Source organism: Amblyraja radiata, chromosome 14, assembly GCF_010909765.2.
Source record: "Amblyraja radiata isolate CabotCenter1 chromosome 14, sAmbRad1.1.pri, whole genome shotgun sequence".
Classification (NCBI taxonomy): Eukaryota; Metazoa; Chordata; class Chondrichthyes; order Rajiformes; family Rajidae; genus Amblyraja; species Amblyraja radiata.
The window spans coordinates 25153953-25167616 of NC_045969.1; the positions used below are offsets into that span (position 1 = coordinate 25153953).

Consider the following 13664-nt stretch of genomic DNA (forward strand, 5'->3'; position numbering starts at 1 on the left):
TCGGACTTCGCTCGAACTTCACGTCACTCACTCGACCTCTGCGCGGCCCCTGCTTCCGATTTGGTCGCGCTTGGGACAGGCCCTTAATGCTCTAAGACAACATCCATCAATAGATATCGTCTCACAGCTTTAATAGTTTGTTATCATTGCATTGGAGACTACAGTTTTCCCCGAGTTCCTACTTCATTGTCAATTCCCAAGTAACAAGTATTTCTGCGATGTTCATATCCTCTATATACAAAAAAACTGTTTTGTATATAATATAAAACACCCTGTTTTTCAGTATCAATTATGGGCGGCACAGTGGCGCAGCTGGTAGAGCTGCTGCCTCACACCGCCAGAGACTGACCTCGATCTTGACCTCTGGTGCTGTCTGTGTGGAGTTTGCACGTTCGCCTTGTGATTGCATAGGATTGCTCCAGTGTTCTGGTTTCAAGGTTTGAAGGACAATTTATTGTCACATCTACCAGTTAAGGTACAGTGAAATTTGAATTACCATACAGCCATACTAGAAAAAAGTTAGAGTGGAGCTGCATGAAGGGCATTACAGGCTACTAGAAGACCAGTGACCTGGGGGGGGGCAAACAATCAGGACTAGGCGAACAAGCTAAACCTGTTTTTTTTAACAGATTTGAAGTGGGGCCCAGACAGATTCTCCCCCTCGATCCCCTTGGTCCACTTCCTCTTCCCTTTCTTTGTCCCACCTGACCATCAAGGCTGAGCAGGTGAGGAAAGAGCTGAGCCGCAAATCCAGATGGTGTCAGCCCGATGATATTCAAGGCCTGTGCCAGCCAGTTGTGGGGAGTACTCCAGCATATCTTCAAACTGAACCTGAGCTTGGAGAGAGTTCCTGTGATGTGGATGATATCCTGTCTGGTTCCTGTACCAAAGTCCCAGCTTCTCCAATGACAACACATTATGAAGTCCCTGGAGAGGCTGGTGCTCACTCACCTGCTACCCCTGATTAAACCCTACTCTGGACGCCCTGCAGTTCGCTTACCAAACAAAGATGGGGGTTGAGGACACCATCATCCACCTGCTCCATCGTTCCTATGCTCACTCGGATAAGCCAGGAAGCACCATGAAAGTCATGTTTTTTTACTTCTCTAATGCTTTTAACACCATCCAGCCTGCACTGCTAGGGAGCAAATTGACGAAGATGCGGGTGGATGCTCCATTGGTGTCTTGGATCACCAACTACCTGACTGGATAACCACAATATCTCAGGGTTCAGAACTGTGGCTCGGACATGGTAGTTGGCAACATAAGGGCACCACAGGGGACGGTCCTCTCTCCCTTCCTGTCCTATATCTACTCCTTGGACTTCAGATATAACTCCTGCCACCTGCAGACGTTTTCGGATGACTCTGCAATTGTGGACTGCATCAGTGAGGAGAGGGAAGCTGAATACAGAGGTGTAGTCTACGGCTTTGTTGAGTGGTGTGGGCCAAATCACCTGCAGCTCAACATCGACAAGACCAAGGAGTTAGTGGTGGAAATTAGGAGGAGAGGAACACCTCTGTCCCCTGTCTCCATCAATGGTGTGGATGTGCAGTTTACCAGGAAGTACAAATACCTTGGCGTGTACTTGGACGGTAAACTGGACTGCTCCAGGAACGCTGAGGCTCTGTACAATAAGGGACATAGCCGGCTGTACTTTTTGAGAAGGCTCCAGTCCAACATCTGCAGTAAGATACTGCAGCTGTTCTACCAATTGGTGGTAGCCAGTGCCATCTTCTTCGCTGTAGTGTGCTGAGGCAGCAGGGCGAACGACAACAGGATTAACAAACTCATCACAAGCTCTGTCCTGGGGGCGGAGTTGGATTCATCGGATGTGGTCTTGGAGGGGAGGATGCTCATTCAACTGCGGAGCAGCTTGGACAATATAGCTCACCCCCTCCAAGACACACTAGTCAACCTTCAACAACAGACTGGTTCCACCAAGATGTAGTACAGAACGCCACAGGAGATCGTTCTTCCCTTTGAGTATCAAACTACCCCTTCAGTCGTGGGATAGACTATCTATTCAGAAAGATAATTTTTAATGTCTACCACTGTATTATTATTGATTGTTCCCATAACCTCAATTGCTATTTTATTGTAGCTAGCTCACCTTTCATGGTCTCATGGCTGCTCTTATTTAAATTCAAAATACTAGCCTTGGAGCTCACTCAAAATTAAGGTAATATTCAATTAGTAGTGGAATGCTGCTATCCAGAGGACTCTTCACAATGAGTTTAATCAATCCTACCTCATTGCTCCATACCAGGTCATGCATAGCTTCCTCTCCAGGCATAAGATCCTCATCTAGACTACTTTTGCCCATCAGGCATTTTTCAGTCCATACAGATTAAAATTTTCCATGATTAGCGGCATATCTTTCTAACAAGCTTCCATTATTTATTCCTTTTATACTGCCCTGTTAATAATTACTGCTTGAGTAACTGTTAATCCCTCTATTTCTCTTTATTATTTCCAATTTCCATTGAACGTGTTTCGACATCCTGTTTTCCTGAGTGTTGCTCGAAGATCATCGTTAATTTCTTCAACTCTTCCTGGCTCAATGTCCTTTTAAAATGACATCTATTTTTTAATATTCAGGAACAAATTTAAATCATCCAGCAGCCACGTGTTTGCAATGACTACCAGATCATGCTTATTTCTATTAAAACAGAGTTAATCAGTTTTGTTTTGAATTATACGTGCAGTAAGATACAGAGTCTTTTTATTACTTTCATGTATGCACTGTTTCAGTTCGTATTGTCCAACCATCAGGAACAGATAGTACATTTAATTCCTTAAATTTAATCTGCCATTCAGTGAGGTCATTAATTAGACATGTCCAAAGCTACACACTAGCATTTGTACAATATTCCTCAACACCAATTGTGAACATAAATCCATACATTACAAATGTAAAATTAAATGACATCAATTAATCAACAATTGTTGTCCACAGAAAAGTGCTCCAAATTCCTACCACCCTCTGCACGTTGAAGCATTTTCTAACTTTGCTCCTGAATATTTCTAAATATATCTTTTTGGATAGGATTCCCCAAGCAGCAAACCTATTCTCTCTCCAGCTACCAACTATCAGTTCACCTTAACATCTTTGAAATATCTATTCAATCATTCCTTATTCAACTAAAATATCTAATATTATATCTCATAAAAACATGTATTGTGAAATAAAAGAAATAGAAACTCCAAGGTTGCAGATTTGTGTTATGACCCAAAGAGAATCGCAAACATCTTTCAGGTGGATTACAGCATAGAGAAATGAAACATTAGTTCATAGTTCACGCCATTAAAATTTTTAAACTGTGAAGAAAATGTGGTCTACCTAGGATACAGGTGTCTTAACTTCTGTATTTACTCTGCAACAGAGAAGTGGGAAATTCTGCGGGACACCACGCATCGCACAGCCATGGCTAGCTTTGGGAAGAAGTGTGTCTATCTGCATTGTGTGTCTATCTTCAGTTTAAACCATCATCTTAGGGCTAAAGGAATCAAGGGATATGGTGAAAAAGCAGGAACAGGGTACTGATTTTAGATGATCAGCCATGATCATATTGAATGGCAGTGCTGGCTCAAAGGGGCAAATGGCCTACTCTTGCACCTATTTTTCTATGTTTCCATCTGCAGTTCCTTCCTACACATGAGTTGAGTGCCACCTTGTTTGTCTTTATTTAGATATCAGAGCAATCAATTGGTTCTATTATTGAATTATGATCCAGAGACTAAGACAAATGATAGAGATGAGTTGGAAATTCCACCAGTACATAAAATCATTGTGTTAAATAAATCTGTTGGTGTGGTGCGTAGGTCCCGAAACGAAAGAGAGGAGTCAGGTATTTCGAGAGGCACCTTTATTTATGTTCTCCCCGGTTGTAGGGAAGTCCACGAGAGAAAGATGGCACCCAAACCCTTGCCTTTAAACCCTCTGGTTAAGGGCCGCCTCTGGATTGAACCATTCCCGTGCCGAGGGGTTTGACAGTTAGGATGGCCCGACCCTTGGGAGCCGCCACAGGTCCCCCCTCCCCCAGAACCCGAGGCACGAAACGCACCGGCGGGCGCACGACCCGGCCGGACCGCGTGCGGAAGTCAGCCGACCGGGGGGCTGGCAGAGGCACAGGTGGAGGGACAGGTGGAGGGATTGGCGGGAGGACAGGTGGAGTGACAGGCGGAGGAAGCCGTGAAGGGGGGCGCCCTCGATGCCGAGGTTGGGCAACCAGCACCGGCTGGTCAATGTCCAGGTGTGCCGGCTTCAACCAGTCAATCGACACGGCGTCCGGCCGGCCCCCCATGTCCAGCACAAAGGTCGTCTGCCCGTGTTCCAGCACCCGGAACGGGCCCTCGTACGGCCTCTGGAGTGGCGTCCGGTGGGCTTCACGGCGCAGGAAGACGTAGGGGCAGTCCTGGAGGGCTGATGGCACGTGCGGTCGGGACAGGTGCGAGCCTGCCAACTTGCTCGCGAAGGTGCTTTAAGGTGGATGAGGGCGTTCCCTGCTGCCCCGGTGCCGACGGCACTAACTCCCCGGGCACCGTGAGTGGCGACCCGTACACGAGCTCTGCTGATGATGAGGCCAAGTCCTCTTTAGGAGCAGTCCGAATGCCCAGCATGACCCACGGCAACTCGTCCATCCAGTCCGGGCCGGAGAGTCGCGCCTTCAGCGCTGCCTTCAGCTGCCGGTGGAACCTCTCCACCAGACAGTTAGCTTGCGGGTGATATGCCGTGGTGTGGTGTAGCCGCACCCCCAGCAAGCGAGCCATGGCCGACCACAGCTCGGAGGTAAACTGTGGCCCCCGGTCCGAGGAGATGTGCGGCGGCACCCCAAAATGAGCAATCCAGTGCGCGGACAACGCATGAGCGCACGTAGCCGTGAAGTATCGGCCAACGGTATGACCTCCGGCCACTGCGTGAAGCGGTCCACCATCGTCAGGAGGTGGGTGATGTCCCGGGACGGCGGAAGAGGCCCTACAATGTCTACGTGGAGATGGTCGAATCACCGGTGAGGTAGACTGAACTCCCGGAGGGGTCACCAATGTGGTGCGTGGGTCCCGAAACGAAAGAGAGGAGTCAGGTATTTTGAGAGGCACCTTTATTTATGTTCTCCCCGGATGTAGGGAAGTCCACGAGGGAAAGATGGCACCCAAACCCTTGCCTTTAAACCCTCTGGTTAAGGGCCGCCTCTGGACTGAACCATTCCCGTGCCGAGGAGTTTGACAGTTAGGATGGCCCAACCCTTGGGAGCCGCCACATTGGAATGATAAACCTAAATCCATCAGATATAAAATCAGAAAATCTTGGAAAAAACAACTTTTGTTTTTATTTCTGATACTTTCATGCACCCCGTTTCCAGCATTCAGATTTCTAGCATATACGGTTTATTTTCATTTGATTTCTATGTAAGAAGGAAAAAATAAACCAAGTAATTACAGGATAGTTAATTTTAATCCACAAATTACTGGAATTCATTCTAAGGGGCAGTATAAATTTAGTTTAAAAAGGCGCAATTAACCAAGAACGTTTGGCATGGATTCTTTAAGGAGTGGTCATGTTTGATTAACGATTTTTTAAGCAATAAGGAGAGTTGATGATGGTAATGCCTTTGATTAAATCTACGTGGATTTGGGGTCATTAGGTCATAAGTTATAGGAGCAGAATTAGGCTATTTGGCCCATCAAGTCTATTCCGCCATTCAATCATGGCTGATCTGTATCTCCCTCCTAACCCCATTCTCCTGCCTTCTCCCCATAACCCCTGACACCCATATAAATATTAAAGGGCAGTCACAGTGGCGCAGCGGTAGAGTTGCTGCCTTACAGCGAATGAAGCGCCGGAGGCCCGGGTTCGATCCCGACTATGGGTGCTGTCTGTACAGAGTTTGTACGTTCTCCCTGTGACCTGCGTGGGTTTTATCCGAGATCTTCAGTTTCCTCACACACTCCAAAGACGTACAGGTTTGTAGGTTAATTGGCTTGGTAAATGTAAAATTTGTCCCTAGTGGGTGTAGGATAGTGTTAATGTGCGGGGATCGCTGGTTGGAGCGGACCCGGTGTGCCGAAGGGCCTGTTTCCGCACTGTATCTCTAAACTAATCAAGAATTTATCTCTCTGCTTTAAAAATATCAATTGACAGCCTCCACAGCCTACTATGGCAAAGAATTCCTCATTCACCACCCTCCGACTAAAGAAATTCCTCTTCCTTCCTAAAGGAACGTCCTTTAATTCTGAGGCTATGATCTCTAGTCCTAGGCTTGTGAAAACATCCTCTCCACATCCATTCTATCCAAGCCTTCCACTATTCGGCACGTTTCAATGAGGCCGCCCTTCATTCTTCTGAACTCCAGCGAGTTACAGGCCCAGTGCCCTCAAACGCTCTTCATACGTTAACCCAGTGAGATGCAAAGGGGTGTGTATATGGTTGAAGTCCAAAATATTACCGGGATGCAATTTCATTACGAAGTGCGAATTATGAGGCGAATGGTGTGATTTTAAGACTAGATGTGCATTTCGTAAATACTCCAAGATTCAAAGGTAAAAGATCGCTGTTGAGTCAGGTTCAAGTCTGAACAAGCTTCTTCAAAGATTGGTTATCGACTAGATTTTTTCAGCATTTAAGTAGTTAACAGATCAGAAATCCCGTATTGTTAAATCTTTACGAGCATGGGGGGGGGGGGGGGGGTATTTGGTCTGCTCAGCAAATAAAACGGGTTCAGCCTATTCTTTGTCCAATTCCGACCGTCTTCTTCTGACATCACCCTATTTGCATAGTTGAGACGTTTGGTACAGCCAATGAAATTTGCATTTGGGAGGAAAGCCAGCTCGGAACGATTTTCACAAGGCCGTGACATATTATCCGTATTCAGTTATTTCGTGCGGCCACTGTGGGAGTTGAAAAGCCTGTTCCACCGCCAGCAGCAAGGTAGGCTTGTTTCGAGCTAAGAACCTTTGTTGCACAAGTCTGGCGAAGTGGAGGACAAATCTTGTTCGCCTCGGCATAATATCGCAGCAAACTACCGAGCCACGATGTCATTGAACCAACTGAGCAACTCAGAAAACCAGAATTTATCTTTGTTCCACCTGAACTGTGGTCTGATTGTTCGGAACGGGATTTCTTTTGTGTAGCGGTATACCCCTGGTTAGCACAACGGTCCTCATTCCTCCCCCTGCCCAAGATTTTGATCCTCATCTGTTTAGCAGAAACTGGTGCGTAACCAGCATAACCGGGACACAAACGGAACCAATGCTGAATGGGTAACCGAGAGCCCATTCCTTGCATTAAATCACACGGCCGTCTTAAAAATCCAGGAAAATAAGCAACTTCACAGCACGGATGTATTCGCCGACGTAATTTGACCGTAATACTTACTCGAACCAAAATCTCAAAAAGTGGTCGGGAAAAGAGCACCGTTTTCGCAGGAGTAATGCTCACTATGGCAGCCTCGAACACCACTGTTTGTGAACAGGATGACTCCTTTAAGTATACATTGTACAGTAGCGTATACATAATGGTTTTCGCCGTCGGCCTCGTGTCAAACTGTGTGGCCCTGTATGTTTTGAGGTGCTCCTTAAAATTAAGAAACGAAACCATAACATATATGACAAACCTGGCCGTGTCAGACCTGCTGTTTGTCTTTACGCTGCCGTTTCGGATTTTCTACTACTCGAACCGACACTGGCCCTTTGGGGATTTGCTGTGCAAAGTTTCGGGGACTCTGTTTCTCACGAACATGTATGGGAGTATCCTCTTCTTGACCTGCATCAGCGCCGATCGTTTTCTGGCTATCGTCCACCCTTTTAAATCGAGAATGCTGAGGACGAGGAGAAATGCTATCATTGTGTGCATTGCCGTGTGGCTGACCGTGCTGGCAGGAAGTGTTCCAGCGACTTTCTTGAAAACCACCAATTTAATAGGCAATCACACAGAAACCTGCTTTGAAAATTTTTCCAACGATACCTGGAAGAAGTTTTTGTCAAAGATTGTAATATTTATCGAGATAGTCGGTTTTGTAATCCCGCTGTTGCTAAACATGTTCTGCTTTTCAATGGTGCTGAGGACTTTAAGACAGCCCATTACTCTTTCTCGTAGTAAGTTCAAGAAGAAGAAAATCCTGCGAATGATTGTTGTCCATTTCCTCATTTTTGTCTGCTGCTTTGTGCCATACAATATAACCCTAGTGATGTATTCGCTGGTAAGGACCGGAGCGGTGAGAAATTGCTCAGTGGTAACTGCAGTCAAAACAGTGTATCCCATCACACTATGCTTTGCTGTCTCCAACTGCTGTTTTGACCCCATCGTTTATTATTTCACTTCTGAAACCTTTCAGAATTCAATCAAGAGGAAGTCTAAGTCCCTAAGGCTCAACTCTGATTTGGAATCCTCGCACACTACAGGCTTCCTCGCCAATAGTTTGCGGACATTAAAATCTAAAACACTTAGTTTAGACTCAACTGTTTAGTAACCAAGTACAAATTCTTATCATCACATTTTGATGCACGCAGATTATTTCTTTGAGTACGTGACCTACTACACTTGAAAACTACAACATTAATTATCGCCACCGTCAGTGGGGTGTGGTTAATGGTTAGCAAACAAGAGTTTTCGGTCTTTCGTCTAGGATTGAAAACGAATGGTTTATGTAGCGCTACCGTGGAAGCCATCGGGGGAAAGTGTAAAAGGGATACGTTGACGATGTAATATCCACATATTTTTTTAATGTTCACATTTAACTCAGTAAAAACCAGGTGAATAACAAATCTTAAAATGAGGTACAAAGGAACCATAGCCAGAGAAAATTTAGATCCCAAAGTATTGCTTTTACTGAGATCACTCATTTAAGATTTCTCTAACGATGAATTGTACAGTAATTATTATTAAAGGCATATTTTTAAACATTTGTATCTACATAAAAATAAATTAATGTTCTAACATCATATTTGGTACATGTTCTGTGAATGCATACAATGAAACTTTGCAGTGCAATATTGCAAATCCAGCCAGGTAATTAACAATGGCAAGGATAAGAAACTGCAGATTCTGGTGAGGTGAAAGGTGGGACCACCTTTCCTTGTTGGTCTGGGAGGAGCGGGAGCGAGAGAAGAACTACGGGTCACAGAGGAGATGCAGGTGAGGGAGCCATCTATGACAGAAGGGGGGAAACTTACTAAAGAAAGACCATCCGAGACAAAAGCTGTCTTACAAAAGAGAACCATTGGCAATTTACAACACATAAAGTCTTGATTTGACTCAATGTTGTACCAATCAAGAATGAGCCATACTAATCCCCTACGTCTCGCTCTGAGACATCAACATGAATTACGAGCAGGAGTAGGCCACTCTTCCCCCATAAGTCTATACTATTTAATAAGATCATGGCTGACCTGATTGTAACCTAAGCTAGGTCACCTTCCTGCTGTAAACGTTAAGTTTTGTTTAGAGATACAGGGCGGAAACAGACTGTTCAGCGCACTGCGTCCGCAATAACCTGTTCACACTAGTTCCATGTTATCCCACTTGCATCCAACATACCAGGGTCATTATACAGAGGCCGATTAACCTACAAATCTGCATGTCTTTGGAAAGTTGGAGGAAGCGGGAGAACCTGGAGGAAACCCATGTAGTCACAGGGAGAACGCACAAACTCTGCACAAACAGCACCCATGGCCAGGGTGGAACCGGGGTCTCTGGTACTGAGACAGCGGCTCTACCGCTGTACCACAGTGCTCTCATGTTAATCAAGAATTGATTCGGGATGGAAGATTGCAACCTTCACGTGGTCCACCCAGGTTCGACGAATGCAATCAACTTGGCGTGCACAATCAAATAAGATCAAATAGAACAAGTTGTCCCACAACTTTAGGCTGTGCACGCCATACGCAAGAAGAAGAATTGATTCGCTTCTATCTTAAGAGGAAATGCTAGTGCTTCGATAGTCCTTTGAGGAGAGTACCACATTCATAAACATAAAAAAATTGCTTCATGTCATAAATCAGGGGTCGGCAACCTACGGCCTACGGGCCGAATCCAGCCCGTAACCCAAAATCAACCGGCCCGCAGGCGTATTTTTTTCCTGAGGACTTCCGTCATCTCCGGTTCCTGGAAGGTGATTTCGGACCGAGGGTCGGGTGAAACTCGCTGAAAAAGACAGCCATAGCCCTGCGTGATCCTCCTCCCGGGTCCGAGGCCATGGCGCCCAGGCGCGATAACACAAGGAGGCCTGCGCTGATGGCCCGCAATGGCTGAGTAAAGCGCCAAGTTCAGGTTGTACCGCATCCTGCGCAATGCCACCGGCATGGCCGCGCACCGTCTGTATCTGGGCTTCACTGTCGGGATCGGGGTTGTCAGTAGGCCAGGGACGAGTGAGTACGATATTTGAGCCACCGCCTTCAGGACAGAGCCAAGGCAATGGTCCGTAGGTGCGCCGTTCGTGAACACCAGTAACTCGGGGCCAGGCGTCCTCGAAGGGGGGGAATCCATGTGTTTTTGATGCCCGCCATCCGGGGCAGGATCCATGTGTGCATGTGATAGATGTGGCCCGCCATCCGCTCACAGACATGGGTCCTGGCCCCTATGCAGAACAAGGTTGCCAGCCCCTGTCTTAAATGGCTAACTTTTTAAAAATAAAAGTGACTTGTTCCAGCATTCTGTAAATGATAGTAGTCATGTTTAGTATTAGTTGCATATCCTTTGCATGCAATGACTGCGTGAAGTCTGCGATTCATGGACATCACCAGTTGCTGGGTGCCTTCTCTCGTAATGCTCTGCCAGGCCTGTATTGCAGCCATCTTTAGCATATGCTTGTTTTGGGGGCTAGTCCCCTTCAGTTTTCTCTTCAACAGATAAAAGGCATGCTCAATTGGGTTCAGATCGGGTGATTGACTTGGCCACTCAAGAATTGACTATTTTTTAGCTGTGAAAAACACCTTTGTTGCTTTAGCAGTATGTTTGGGATCATTGTCTTGCTGCAGAATGAACCGTCGGCCAATGAGTTTTGAGGCATTTGTTTGAACTTGAGCAGATAGGATATGTCTATACACCAGAATTCAATATGCTACTACCATCAGCAGTTGTATCATCAATGAAGATAAGTGAGCCAGTACCTTCAGCAGCCATACATGCCCAGGCCATAACATCCCCACCACCGTGTTTCACTGATGAGGTGGTATGCTTTGGATCTTGGGCAGTTCTTTCTCTCCACCATACTTTGCTCTTGCCATCACTCTGATATAAGTTAATCTGCGTCTCATCTGTCCATAAGACCTTTTTCCAGAACTGTGGTTGCTCTTTTAAAAACTTCTTGGCAAACGGTAACCTGGCCATCCTATTTTTGTGGCTAACCAGTGGTTTGCATCTTGCAGTGTACCCTCTGTATTTCTGTTCATTAAGTCTTCTGCGGACAGTGGTCATTGACAAATCCACACCTGACTCCTGAAGAGTGTTTCTGATCTGTCGGACAGGTTACATTTACATTTCTAGATGCTTCCTTCCAGGCCTTTTACTGTATTAAGCTCTCATTGTCTCACAAGAGTTTCCCATTTTTGCCTTTAGCTATTGTCATCTAAAAGGCAGTCCAATATTATATTTTATGGAAATATGAAATACTTCCCAATGCTTTAAGACCGATTTACTTCCATATACCTTTATTTACACTGAATGTTTGCTCATTCACTTCTCAGTGTAATGAATGGCCTTTATTCTTTTAATCTTTGTCATTTTTCAGTCTAAATCCATCTGATTTATACCACCACCAAAAAATACCCTTCCATTTGCCCAGCTTCATTTCCTAAAACTAAAGCCAGAGTTATCCCCTCCCTTGTTGGGCTTGCAACAAATTGGATAAAAATGTAATCTTGAAAGCAATTCAAGAATTTTGTTCCTTGTTCATCTTTTGTGCCACCTGAGCAATATGCGGACAATTAAAATCTCCCACTATTCTTGCCCTTTACTTAATGGCATTTGTTTTAGTTTTGGTTTGTCAGAAATTAGATTACTTATTTGCGCTCCATTCTCCCTCAGACTGTTTGAAGGTTCGTAGTACATTCCCAATAATATGACTGCCCATTTTCTATTGTTTACTTCAACAAAAAAAGGGAAGGTCACATTATTGGGAATGTACTATGGACCTCCAAACAGTCTGAGGGAGATTGCTTCTGCAAATAAGCAATCTTATGTCTGACAAAAACAAAATTTAGTTGCATTTAATGAATCTTCTAACATAGCCTTCCTTCTGACAGCTGAGATTATTTATTGTCACCCATATAATAATAATAATAATAAATTTTATTTATGGGCGCCTTTCAAGAGTCTCAAGGACACCTTACAAAAATTTAGCAGGTAGAGGAAAAACATGTAAGGGGAATGAAATAAATAGTAGAGACATGACTAGTACACAAAGTAAAGACAGAATTCAATACAAAACACAATATGAGGCAATTAATGCACAGATGAAAAGGGAGGGGGACGTGGGGCTAAGGATAGGCAGAGGTGAAGAGATGGGTCTTGAGGCGGGACTGGAAGATGGTGAGGGACACGGAATTGCGGATCAGTTGGGGGAGGGAGTTCCAGAGCCTGGGAGCTGCCCTGGAGAAGGCTCTGTCCCCAAAACTGCGGAGGTTGGACTTGTGGATGGAGAGGAGACCGGCTGATGTGGATCTGAGGTACCGTGAGGGTTGGTAGGGGGAGAGGAGGTCAGTGAGGTCTTGTTCACTATAATACTTACAGTTGGGTATATACTACTTAGCACAGCCAGACACTATGTATATTTTTAACCTTTATTTGCTCTGTTGGAGTGTTGGAGACCCTCAGCGGGTCAAGCAGCATCCCCGGAGAACATGGACAGGTAACAGATCAAGTTCGGACCCTTGGGACACAGTTTCTGTGTCTACCTGGTCCTATTGAGGCCTATACAGGTTCCTTCTCTGGAACTGACCCAAGGTACCTACAATCTAAAGCCCTAATTCCTGCAACATTTGACAAGCCACTTATACACTGATCAGTGCACTTATACACTGATCTGTGGTACTAGAAATAATCCAGAGATAACCATATTTGCATGCTGTTTCTCTTTCCTAATCTACTGGTTTAATCTATCTGACTGGTTAGCACGCATCAAGAGCTTTTCACTGTATGTCGGTACATGTGACAATAAACTGAACTGAACCTGCAGGATCTCATTCCACTTTCAACCTATGTTGTTTGTACCTAGAAGGGCAATGTCCTTTGGCTGCTCACAATCCTCCAACAGAATATTTTGCAGCTGATAAATGATATAGTTGATGCTGCCATCAGAGACAACATACTATCTGCAACAGTATCAGCAACTGCAGAAATAACCATCTGCTTCCCTCAAGGGTCTTACATTACCAACCTGCTTCTTTGTATTTATCTAGCAGGCATTTATTCCTCCTCTCACTGCACTCTCTTGAGCTGTGTGGTGACTGCTTCCAAGGACATGCTATCAGGTCCTGTATTGCTTAAGAATATTCAGCTTCATAAATGGACCATTTGATGGCAGCTGTTGATCAAACTCTAAATATTAGAGCTCAAGTTATACCATCAGATGTAATCTCCCACACATTTGTCCAAGACAAGAGTCTGAGTTGCCTTGTCATATCTCGTTCTGCTTAGATTAGCACGTTATACAGGAAGCAGAATTATT

General features: G+C 45.2%; 2 protein-coding genes across 3 annotated transcripts in view; one reads left to right on the top strand and one right to left on the bottom strand.

The window, feature by feature from the left end:
* rb1 (RB transcriptional corepressor 1) overlaps positions 1-13664 on the bottom strand; it is a 189878-nt gene that overhangs the window by 71268 nt on the left and 104946 nt on the right. The gene's annotated exons all lie outside the window — the stretch shown is intronic.
* Positions 6365-8938, top strand: lpar6 (lysophosphatidic acid receptor 6). Its single transcript, XM_033032844.1, has one exon. The coding sequence runs from the start codon at positions 7431-7433 to the stop codon at positions 8463-8465; it is 1035 nt and encodes a 344-aa protein (XP_032888735.1). The 5' UTR covers positions 6365-7430; the 3' UTR covers positions 8466-8938.

Excerpts from the sequence above, each read along its gene's own strand:
- lpar6 (XM_033032844.1), top strand. The coding sequence starts at position 7,431 with ATGCTCACTATGGCAGCCTCGAACACCACTGTTTGTGAACAGGATGAC.